This window comes from Miniopterus natalensis, chromosome 19 (genome assembly GCF_054644295.1).
Source record: "Miniopterus natalensis isolate mMinNat1 chromosome 19, mMinNat1.hap1, whole genome shotgun sequence".
In the NCBI taxonomy this organism is placed as follows: Eukaryota; Metazoa; Chordata; class Mammalia; order Chiroptera; family Miniopteridae; genus Miniopterus; species Miniopterus natalensis.
The window spans coordinates 17,046,512-17,059,362 of record NC_142099.1 but is presented as its reverse complement, the minus strand read 5'-3'; the positions used below and the strand labels follow the sequence as shown (position 1 = coordinate 17,059,362).

General features: G+C 37.7%; 1 protein-coding gene across 1 annotated transcript in view; it reads right to left on the bottom strand.

Moving 5' to 3' along the window:
* Positions 1-12,851, bottom strand: part of RABGAP1L (RAB GTPase activating protein 1 like) — a 368,977-nt gene that overhangs the window by 282,479 nt on the left and 73,647 nt on the right. Inside the window, exon 12 of the mRNA XM_087827782.1 lies at positions 11,866-12,007. Coding sequence (XP_087683908.1) covers positions 11,866-12,007 — 142 coding nt within the window. The remainder of the gene's footprint in view (positions 1-11,865; positions 12,008-12,851) is intronic.

Sequence of the window (12,851 nt, the reverse complement as noted above, 5' to 3'; positions counted from 1 at the left end):
TTTCCCAGTATTACGGGCAACCAGGAAGTGGAACTGACGGCCTTGTGAATCAGTTACTCAGCCTGTTTCCACAGAGACCTGTCTGCCTACTAAATGTTGAGGGGTTTCTACTTCAGGAGAAGCAAGCAGTAGAAGACTTCAAGGTCTCTTCTAACTCAAAGATTCACTGAAAATATGGAGCTGTATCACCACCACTAGGGTATGTATGTGACCACACCACCGGTGGTCACTACCATCACCATCTTTTAGTCCGAAACGTACTCACTAAGCTGGCAGTGGAAGTGGGTTAGGGTTAGGTGGGTCAGCGTGCAAGCGCTCCTAGACACAAGGTTCTGAACTGGGCTTGCGGACCACTTGCAGACCACCCGCAGACCACCCACCACTGCCTATGGGGATAGAGTCCAGAGGGCGCACTTCACAACACAGAGAACAGCTATGAGATGCAGATGACAGTCCCAGACAGACATGCGTAAATGCTCAATAAAGTTAACTCCCATTATTACTATTAACACATCACAGGAGCTGTCTCCAAGGACTATCAGGAAAATAAGTTCCAAGGACTGTATGCTTCTAGGCACCCTCTAGACCTTCACACCACTGACAGGTTTCACTAGAGGCCAGTGTCCAGAACATTTACATTTCTTCAGTCAGATGAAGCACGGTTAACATGTCTTAATCTAGCACAAATACATTTGATTTGATTTCTGACCACCGTGCCTAGTAAAGGTCGTGGTCGAAGAGGAAGCAGGCCTGAGTGACCACAGTGCTGACAGGGAAGACACAGTGACCACCTGGGAGGAAGGGAGAGGATCCTAGGGGAAGGTAAATTCCCTCCCCTCAAATAAGTTGGTTATTTCTGGGTCTCCTAGAAGTTTTGACCTGTACATCCATGGTATGCTGGGATTCCAAAACATTATACACCTCTTAACAGATAAAAATCCCAAAGGTGTGGGTGTGAGTGGAGAGGAGGAGGGTTTTTCATGACTCCTCCCCCACACTACTGCAAAAGCAATGCTCCCTGTCTTCCTGACTCCCCTTTAGACTAACATGCAGGCAGATATACAAGCCTAATGAGATGCTTAGAATTTGACTATGAGTACTATAAAATATTAAATCTCTGATAGGAAGAACAGTGTAGATGAGGTTTAACAGTCATATAGGCCCTTATGAAATTAAAGATTATTACCTGACAAACATATAAAATATGCTCAACCTCACATGTAATCGGGGAAATGTAAATAAAATGAGATGCTATTTGTCACCAATCAGAGTGGTAAAGATTTAAAAGACTGATAATTTCTGCTGTTGACGAAGGCACAAGGGAGAGAGGGTGCTCAGATACTCTACAGGAGCAGGCATACATTTGCAGTCTTTCTAGAGAGCAATTTAGCCGTGCCTATCAACAACCAGATCGGGCAGAGCTCAGCAGATCAATCTAGACATCTGTGTGTGTGCTTCGGAGTATATTTACAAGGAAGACTATTCTTTACAATATCTACAATAGCAAGAAAGAAAAATGGAAATTGCTCTTAGAACCCTCAAAAGAGAAATGGAAACTTAAATTATGCTATATCCATGCCATAGAATACTATATGCAATTAAAAAGAGTGAGAAATAGTTTAACATAGTATTCACAGTAGATTGTTTAATGAGAAAAGCAAGTTGCCAAACAGGATATACACAATGTTCCCGTTGGAAAAGGGTACATATTTCTCAGAATTAGAGTTCATGGGCAGTGGGGGTCCATTTTATATTTATTTAAATTTTTAAACAATACGAGAAAGAAAACTCCATATTTTTTGTGTTTGTTCTCTAAGTAATACAAAGCTGCTTATCTTCCCAAATTGCATATCTGTGACTGGCTTTACAGACAATTTTTCAGTAGTTCTGTTAACTTATTTAAATGTCTCAAAGATTTGATTGAATAAATTATTTTCTCAGTCAAAAACCATTTTAGTTGATTCATGTACTTGGGAAAACTGAAATGACAAACCTATCAACAATATTTGCTAGGGAAAAACAGAACATTATTATTATAAGTTTATCTCAAAGAAAAATCCACTTGGGGTTCCTCATTTGTCAACAACAATAATTATTTTAAGAACTCCAGCTGTTTCCAATCAATCTCTTCCTTTTATTAGGCTACCACTTAAAATGCTATTGATATATCATTGTGAATAAAGTCTTATCTTCTTAGCATGCTGGATGTAGACAACCTTTTCAAACACATGCTTTACTAAACCATTTAGGAAAATATAATTACACATAAAAATGTTAATAGAAAGATAAATAAAATCAAGTCAAATCTATATTAAAACTGTGCGGCATTTAGCCAGTTGCACTGACCCTTCAAGTACAAAGGTTACTTATCCATCATTTAAAGGTCAGCCCTACTATCAACAAACATTTATAGAATCAAATTAAGCCTTCCAATCTTCAAAAAGTATCAGTATATAACTTTATTTACAATATGACTGCTTTGCATGTAAATATGTAAGATTGCTATATAGTTGAAACATATTTCAATAAGACAAAACAAAAATATCCTCAGGTCATGAGATAATTATTTTCCTTAAAAAAGAAATAACAATGAAATTTTGTATTATAGTAAAACTTTAGATATCAAAACATTTCCCCCTCGATTCCCAATTATTCTATAAATTAAGTTAGGAGAACGGGGTTTTACTGAAGAGGGAGGAAATCCCATTTCAGTAAAATTTCAAGGATTTCAAATAAAAACATCTTGGTATAGAAAGTGAACCCTGAACATCTATGAGAAACATGAGTTTTCATCCAAACTTGAGGTAGCACCAGCCTCGGTGCTAATCCAAGTTTGCATAACAAAAGTGTACTTAACTCAACCCCCCTCTTATCTTCTAATATTCTTTTCTATGTAGCCTTCATCTTATTCTATAATATTTTCACAGTGTTGATAGGGAAATTACAAAGGCAGCCTTGTAACAATGTCTCAAATAAATTATACATTCATTTTAATCTCCATCTTTCAAGAAGTTTGAAGCATGAAGCCTGGCAAAGAAGCATCACATTAGCTGGCATTCAGGAGAATCTGGGGGTTGGGAAACATGAGGCATTTATCACACTGATGTTAGAAAGATGATGGACAGCTTCGTGCACACTGCAGTGACATGAAAATAGCACTAATTCAGAAAGAACTAAGGGTAACTTTCTATGGGGGTACTGGTTAATTCAAAATTAATTTTCTAACTTCTAAAATGATTTTTTTAACAAATTAGAAAAATATATGTAAAGAAAAACATGATCACTTAACTCTTGATAGTAAATCTTTACATTAATAATATTTCAGAAAATGCAAATAGTATATCTACAAAGTACTAAATAAACCAAATTTGACACTAGCATAAAAACAAAAATACCAAAAATAATATAATAAAAGAACACCAAGAAAACCCAAACATATAAAAGCTTAATAACTACATAGAAGCATTTTAAAATCAACACTTACTTAACTCTTTTCTTAATACATACAATATAAAATTCAGAACTCATTTACTATATTCACAATCTTATATTTACTATAAAGTTAAAACGTAAACTTTATGTAATATACTTATATATTTAAAACTTTTGCATAAAATTGTCTTCAAGACTGATTTTCTTACAAAAGATTCTACATCATATTAACACTGAAAATCAATTCTCCCTGAAAAAGCTTATATGACAACATACAAACTATTTTTATAACCTTTTTTTTTAAATATATCTTTATTGATTTCAGAGAGAGGAAAGGAGAGGGAGGGAGAGAGCTAGAAACATCAATGATGAGAGAGTCATTGATTGAGACCACAACCCGGGCATGTGCCCTGACCGGGAATCGAACCCTGATGGCCTGGATCCCAGGTCGATGCTTAACCGCTGAGCCACGCCCGGCCGGGCTATTTTTATAATCTTAAGATGTATTTTTTCTATTGGATCACCCATTTATGATAGTCTGAATTAAATACACATTTGGGAATTATCGAAACAACCAAGAGTACAGTCATGGCTTGCATATTACCAAATTGTTTAGGCACGCTTAAATACTAAAATGAGAAAGATGGGTGCCTGCCACCAGACCTATCTGAGGAAGCACTAACTCTAGCATGCTTTTCTTTTTTTCTTGCTTCTTCTCATATTTCCTTTCAAATACATTTTCTATTAAGAACAAAGTCAATTCATGAAACTTGAGTTGCTCTAATTAAGGTCATTTTAAAATGTCAAGAAAAAAATGCTCGTTTTTTTAGAGAGCATTTTAACCAATCCAAATACAAAAACAAAAAATGCAGACTATACTAAACATAAAAGGTACAACCAAGAGCAAGGCTTACCTAACTAATATCACTGTGGATCTGATATTGTAGAATTACTTGGGCATGTGCCTTAAAGAAGGTCATGCTGTACTCACCATCTGTTGCCTTCTTGTAACTTATTATCCATGTTACAAGTAACTAAATACAGCAGGTCCTCCAATAACATAGTCTTATCTTTCAACATTTTGTTATAACATTGATCAGATGCCAGAGGAACTTAACTCTCCTTTATAGCAACTAGCCCATGGTAAATTGGTTTCATTACACATTGTTTCACTTGAAGTCACAGAACCTATCAATGACGTTAAGTGAGGACTTACTGTACCAGTATAAAGTCAACCAACAGAAAGACAGTTTGAAATCCAGATGAAGCAACACCAGTGCGCCTCATGTTTCAAAAGCAGGAGCAATTCAGAACATGTGGGAGTATATGAGGCTGAGGCTGACAAGGTAATTTAAAAATAATCCCTATAATGGTACATTGATGAAATTAACTTTCTGCCTAGATTCCTTGCATTCAAATTAATACTCTTTAACACGCTTCATTTTTTTGAACAGCATTTGAAAAATATGCAAAGATACCTTAATTCACTTTACTTTACATCTTTCCCCCAAAATTAAGAGCAATTTTAGTTCTTTTAAATGTATCCCTTTTTAGTTAAATTACAAGCTAAGGCAAGACAATTTAGAGTGACTTGAACTTCCATTTTTGCTTTGACAGGCAAATTGTTGAAAATAATTAAATAAAAGAATATTCCAATCCCCCCAGCAGGGAAACATTTCTATTCCACCTCCGGCTCTAACTTTTGATGCTTGCGTTGACAGAAATGTCAATTACAGAACTAATAATAAAGTGTATTGAAAATGTATGAAACACCTGATCTATAAAAGAAAAGAAACTATTACTTCCTACTCTGTGATTTTTGTAGGCTTTTCAATGTAGGTGATGGCTAATACATTTTCAAAAGACAAGGTGACATCTCAAATAGTGAAAAATCTCTAAGAAGAGAAGTGAAAAAATTTTAGAGAAAAACAGAAATGTGATGACTTGCTTTTATTCAGACCATACATAAGAATGAGAAATTTAAAGCTTTGTTTTTCATAATTTTAAATTCAATTCCAGAAGTGTAACCATGTTTTTCTAGTCTTCCTCAGTATTGAATTATTCTGAGACATTATAAAAGGAAAAATATTCATTATTTTAATATTTTTATAATACATATTGTATTTCTTTTCATTTATCTATTATTTGTTCATTCATTATTATTCATACTATTTACTGAGGAGTCAAGATCTCCTTGAGAAGGTAGCATCTGAGGAAAGATTAGAAAGAGGGGACAGAGAAATGTGACAATCTAGGAAAACCAGAGTTCCAGCCGAGGGAACAGCAACTGCAAACGGCCCAGAGTTGCATGTCGGTTGGCAATGGCAAAAGGACAAGTGTGGAATTTGTGAAGCAGAGTGTAAGGTCAGAAATGTAAAAACCAAAGAGCAAGACTGCATATGGCCTTGTAAACCATCATAAAAGAAGTCTGGCTGAGTGAAATGAGAGGCCGGCAAAGGGTTTTAAGCAGAGCAGTAGTGTGATCTGATACACTCCAAAAGGATGACGGCTGCTGTGTGGAACGCAGACCAGAGGAACAGGCATGGGGTGGCAGGCAGAAGACCAGTTAGGAGGCACCGCAATAATCCAACAGAAGAAATGACAGGCTGAGAGAGAAGCCCGATTCTGGACTCCTAGAAGTTGCCACTGGCTGACACAGGAAGGCTAAGGACTTGGATGCGGGGGGAATCAGGCTTCAGCCATCTTCTCCACCTGGAACACGGGTTCTCTCCATAGAAAAGAAAAGAAGGAAGCAAAACCATTCTGGAAGCACACCTCCATCAAACACATGCAAGGCCTTCTGTCCAGCACAGGTATGACTTGTTGGGCCCTCTCTGGTCTCTCCTGAGTATGTGCACAGCCTTGCACACGTACACAGCCTTCCAGGCCTCCAGCGACATGTCAGATCTTATGAAGGCCCACTCACTCCTTAGATCTCCTGGCTAAAATTCTGGCCTATCTGTGGCTTTCCCCCACTGAATGACCACCTCATGCTAATGGCTAGCTAGGTGCCTTCCCATTCTTTTGCAGCAAAAATCACTATCGTTTCCAAAAGTGTTCCAGAAATACGGGGTTTTCTAAGTTTGCTCCATATCAAGTGAGCCCCTTCCAGCAACGAAGGCAAAGCTATTGGTCTCCACAGCTTGATTCACCCAGAAAACTACCAGACAACAGCCACTGGTGGGAGTAAGCAAACAGGGGCAGCCTCAGGGCTAAAATGCCAGGCGGTTCTTACAGGTTCAGTCATTTTTCTTGAACAAATGCCTCTCAATTTTCTTTATAGTTTTAGGCACTTTCTCAAGTCCTAAACTGGCTGTTTTTTGACAATTTTATCAACTTCTATCATTGCTTGGATTTGCCATTCCGCATTAAATACATTTTACATGTAAATTGCCAGAACCACCTACTAAAAGTGCCATAGCAAATATTTTGAAACATTTCTAAGTACAGAAACTGCCCTATGCTAAAATTACTATTTTCTTTCAACTGCTAACATGCCTTTGTTGAAGAGCTTACTCAGGTGGACGTAAGTGAAAAAAGTCTCTAACCAGAATAAGAGCATTTGGAAAGACACAGAAGCATGTCAGGGAACTAACTGTAAGGCTAAATGTTGGGGAGGTAACTCCTCTCTATTTTTAGCTTTCCCTTTCTGACTACAGACAAGCTCAAATCCCTTCTACCCTAAAAATGCCCTTTCTTGGCCAGATATAACCCAGGGGTTTTAGTCCAAGCTCTTTCCACTTCTCATCAAGTTTCTTAAAAGAACAGTTAGAACAGTTTCTCCCCTTCCTCACCTCTAGTCAATCCTCAATCCTTTCCCAACTTTATTAAAATCACTCTCATAGGGGTTAGGTCACCTCTCAAATTTACCAAATCCAGTGAGCAATTTTTGGTCCTTGGTGTTGGACCTCTACATTCCACCGGACAGTACTGCCTATCACTCCGCCCTTGCAAACTTCCACTCACTGTCTATTACTGCACTCAGTCCTCCTCATATTGTTCTAATCATTTCTTTGCCAATTCCTTTAAAAGGCTTTCTCTTCCTGAACCTACCCCTAAAGTATTAATAATCTCCTAAACTCTACTTTCAACCCATGTCTCCCACATTTCCCCCCAAGGAAATTTCAGCATTTCTCACTGTTTCATGCTGATGACTCTCAAGCCTTTACCTCCAGCTATAAACCTTTTCTCACAATTTGAGGCTATTTCTAGTAACTGAAAAATCATTCCACTTTCATGTTCCACAGTGAGTTCAAACTCATCAGTGTCTAAAACTAAATGAATCTTACCTTGCCCCCAAACACACTCTTCCTCTTCCAGTGTTCCCATCTCACTGGTTGGCACCTAAGCTAGACACCTGGATGTAACCGTTGACTCTTCCTCACCCCCCTCCTCTGCTGCCCAGGACGTCTGACCAATTTACAAGCCTCGCTGACGTTTGCCTCCAGAACATGCTCCAACCTCTACCCTTTTCCCTTGCTCCTTACTGTTTTTCAGCCTCACCCAAGGATATTTTTTCCATTGCTTTTCAGAGATGGAGGGAGGGAGGGAGGGAGGGAGGGAGGGAGGGAGGGAGGGAGGGAGGGAGGGAGGGAGGGAGGGAGGGAGGGAGGGAGGGAGACACCGACTGGTTGCCTCCTGCATACTCCCCGGCCGCCGGGCGAAGATGAGCCTGCAATTGAAGTACATGCCCTTGACCAGAATCAAACCCGAGGCAACTTCAGTTCGCGGGCCAGCACTCTAACCACTGAGCCAAAGCGGCCAGGGCACTCCTTACATTTGGACGCAACTGTGTCAAAAAAACCTGTCCAAATGGCTATGTTAAAAATGAAGCTTGATTCAGATTTAGCTCTCTGCTAAGACTAAAAATGACAGTCTTTCCAATGCTTATCTACCTGATTTTGAGATCCTGAAAGTGGATGTTTCTGGAAATTTTGCTGATTCAATAGTGAGCCAAAACTGGGATCATAAAGTTTGTCATTTACTTCTAAATGCATCAGTTTCCTAGTAATGTTGCTTTCCATAAGTAAACGGCTCTTTCATTAAAGTACACATCTCTGCAAAACTTTCAAATCTCATCACCTCTAAAGTAATTATGACTGGATCAAAAACACCTTTCCAAACTAAAGGTGTGCTTGTGTCTCTTCTTTGAAGAGAATATTATAGCTTCCAATAGATTTTCCCCCAACCTGTCCTTTAAAGAAGTATGTGTGGTTTCCGGCTGACATAATTGAAAAACTCTCTATCTAAAGTTCTTTTTTAATGCACTAGCTTACCCGCATGCTTGAAATCACCCTTCAAAAATGCTTCCACATAAAACAATATTATTTGGTCTCATGTTACATTTTCATAATATATCCTTCTGTTCAAATATGCAGTTCTAGACAGATCTAGAACATGATTTAGAATATGTAAGATCAAGAATATGTGGTCTGGAAAGGCAATATTAAAAATATTACCCTTTAAACATTAGGAGTAAAGTTATACCAATTCAGTGGTTTAAATAAGGCTTGTCAAGCCTTGATTTTGTGTGTCATAAAAATTTACAAGGTTCATGGTGAGACTGACATAGGTTTAAATTCTATATATTATACTTTATAGCTCTATGACCTCGAATGATTTACTTTAAATTTTTCAATCTATTTTTTCATATGAGATATAAAGATGAAAATAGTTATGTCTCAAAGCTAATGTGAGTAAAATATGAAACTAGGTCTATTTAATATCTAATACATTATATTCCAAAAAGCAGATACTTAATCCATGTTAGCTGTCCTTCTTTAAGTTATTAGAGTAGAAGTGAAGAATTTTATTTACTAAATTAGAATAAAAGGCATAATTATGTGATACTAAGTTGTAATGTATTCTTATTGAGAAGTGCCTGTCATCTATTATTTTTGTTCTTTCCCAATTCTAATTCCATATATTTTTCATTTCTAAAGGAAATGACAGTTTTGCAAGAAATTGCCTGAAATCTTGTGTTTAAATAACTTGCTGGTAGATGCTTGTCACACCTGTTTATTATTCTCCGTCCTGAGCACATAGCTCAATTACATTCCCCAATTACCCCTGTGGTTTTTGTTTAGCAGAAAATAATGGGCACAGAATTTTCACACTCGCCCCAAATTCTTCTCTGTGTGATCTCTTTTCCTTTTTGTGTTGGCTGGGATGAAGATGATCACAAAAGCATTCCTGGAAGTCTTACGTAGAATACAGTAGAGTAATCAACAGAATACTGAGAAGTAACGTACGACTGCAGGGCTACAACATCAAAGGTACTGCAGCTTCTACCTTGGCTGGTCTCTTGGATTGCTACCAAGGAGAAGCTAGTCATTTCACCATGATGATACTACAGGAGGTGTATGAGGAGGAGAAGCGAAGTTTTTTGTCAACCACCGGCATCATTTTGGCAGCTATATGAATGAGCCAAATTTCTCCAAGCTTTCAGTCCCACCCAATGAAGTCTTCAGATGACTACAACCCCAGACTATATCTGACTCTTCATAAGAAACTCTTTGCCAGAATTGCCCAGACAAGCTACTGCCTAATTCCTGACCCACACAAACTGTAAGAGATAATAAATGTTTTTCTTTTTTAAGCCAAAAACAAAAGAACTCTGACCTCTACCTCCCTCCAACCATACGTAAAAACTTAAATAAATCACAGACAATCATAAAGAAAAATATTAGAGTTCATAAAAATTTAACTTTCGCTCTTCAGAAGACATTTTCAGAAAATGAAAAGGTCACCTACAGAATGGGAGAAAATATTTGCAAAACATATCTAATAAAGGACTTTTATCAGTACGTATAAAGAAATCTTGAAACTCAAGAGAAAGACAAGTAGCCAAATTTTAAAATGCCTAATAGACTTGAATAGACTCTTGCCCAAAAAGATAAACAAGTGGCAAATATCATATGAAAAGATGGACAACATCATTACTTGTGGGAGAAATGCAAACTAATATCACAAAATACCACTATATATCCACCAGAATGGCTAAAAATTTTTCAACTGACAATGCCAAATGTTGATAAGGTATGGAGCAACTGACTCATATGTTGTTGATAAGGATGGAAAATGGTACAGTTTGAAATACAACTTAGTGATTTCTTATAAAGTTAAGCATACGCTTACTGTTAAGATCTAGCTAGTGAACTCCTAGGCTTTTACCCAAAATAAATGAAAGCACATATTCACCAAAGACTTATACTCAAATATTCATAGCAGCTTCATTGCTAATAGCCAATAACTAGAAATGCAAAGGTCACAAACTAGTGACTAGATAAACAAATTGTGGTATGTCTTATAAGAGGTTACTACTCAGCAATAAAAAGGAACCAAATACTGACACAACATAGATAAATCTCAAAAGTACTATACTATGTGAAGATGCCATATACAAAGACTGTACTGTATGATTTCTTCTATATGAAATTGTAGCAAAGGTAAACATGGCAACAGGAAACAGATCAGTGGTTCTCAAGGACTACAGGTGAGGGGAAAGGATGGCCTCTAAATGGTATGAGGGAAGCTTTTTGTGTAATGGAAATGTTTTATATTATGGTTCTGTTCGTGGTTATACAGCATTTGTCAAAAGTCTATGAACTATGCACTATAAACAGTTATATTCCATAGTACATAAATTATATTTTCATAAAGTTTTTTTAATGAAACACTTAGAATAATGTCTAGCATACATAAGCACTCAATAAATATTAGCTAAAAATAAATATTATTTTTATGGCAATCCAAGATGGAAATGGTTTCATAGAGAGAAAGACTGAGAATTTTAAGATGCTTTTTTCAAAGATGATATAAATTCAGAAATTTTAATAAACCCTACCCTGTTAGCAGATAATATAAGGGCTTAAAGTAAAGATCTGTCATTAAGCTCTAGATTCTACAAAAAGAGCACCGAGCACACAGCCAAGTGAAGTATGACTCTCATGAGGTTGGTTAGTATCTCTCAGCAGCATCCAGGTAGAAAACAGAGCAGATATCTCACTATTTCAAAAAAGCGAGTGGTTAAGTGTTACATAAGGCAACAACAAAAAAGTCAGCAGTGAATAATGTCACATGAGAAGTAGGACATAACATTTCACTGAAACTCTAATAGCACTTGAGAGAATTTGAAACTTCTCATCAAACACTTCAAAACTACTTCAAAAAAAATAGGAAGCAAAACAGCAAAGTGAGGCTGTCAAATTAAAGCAGTTGCATAAGTGGCACTGGGGACTATACAACCAAGAAACCCAATGAACCAAATTCTCTTTGCATCTAGCAGAGCCTAGCCTGAGAGGAGCAGAGACTAGGGGTACCCCCACCCCGCTCCCACATCATAGCGTGGGCATGCCCATGCGCACACACCTTTGAGGGCTGTAAGGAAGCAACTGTATAAAGAAAGGGGACTGAATAAGTGTCTCTGCTCACCCTCTTCTGCTTCATCTTCCTGTGGTGACACAGGGCCCCCTCCACTAGTAGGAGTGATGGGTTCCTCCTTCTCAGACTCTCGTTGTAGACTCACCACCTCATAGATTGCATCTCCAGCATTGGTGTGGCCTTTTCCCTCAGACTGAAAAACAGAGAGACACGTGTTTCAATATGAGAAATGTGAAGGAGACACTGTGTTTCGATGGTCCATTTAAAAGAGCTGAAATGAAAAGCAGCATGCCATGCTTGAAAAAATTTTGGAAGTGCTCTGTTCTTTGCATGATATTCTTATAGCATCACGTTAACCAATACAATGAAAGCTGCTGACCATTTGGGGAAAACTCGATCTTTTTTATCATAAAAACCTGAGACAGCACAGATTCTAGGGCAGGCAGGTAAGCAAGTGTTGCTAGATTCTTAGGACTGACTACCTCGCACTGAGGTAAAGAGATATCAGCTATATCCATCAACTAATTCATGGAAGTAGATAGTTTCTACCCTATAAATGGTTTACATTCTAAATGGCTTTTTTTAAGAAGAAAAAACTAAGGCAACTGCCAATTAATTAACCAAATATGGCCTACAAAGCCCTAGATAAACTGCTTCCAGCCTCATCTCACACCTAAGTGTGTCACCACATTCCATCCACTCTGGCCTCCTTTCAGCTCTGGGAACCTTTAAATTCTCTCCCAGCTCAAGGTGTGGGGACAGCTTTTTCTCTCTGCCAATAGAACTTTCCCTCCTACTCTTTGCTAACCCCCATCAAACTCGGATCCTTTCACTTCTACAAAGAATCTAACCTGAGTTCCCTATGTTCTGATTTTCATCATACCCTGTTCTTCCTCCACTGCACTCACCACAGGTAATTACACATTTATTATCATACTCACTTATTTAATGGCTGTCCTGCCCACTGGACAGTAAGCGCCATAAGGACAAGGACTATGTTGATTTTCAATCAGAAATAATACGGTACCTGACACATA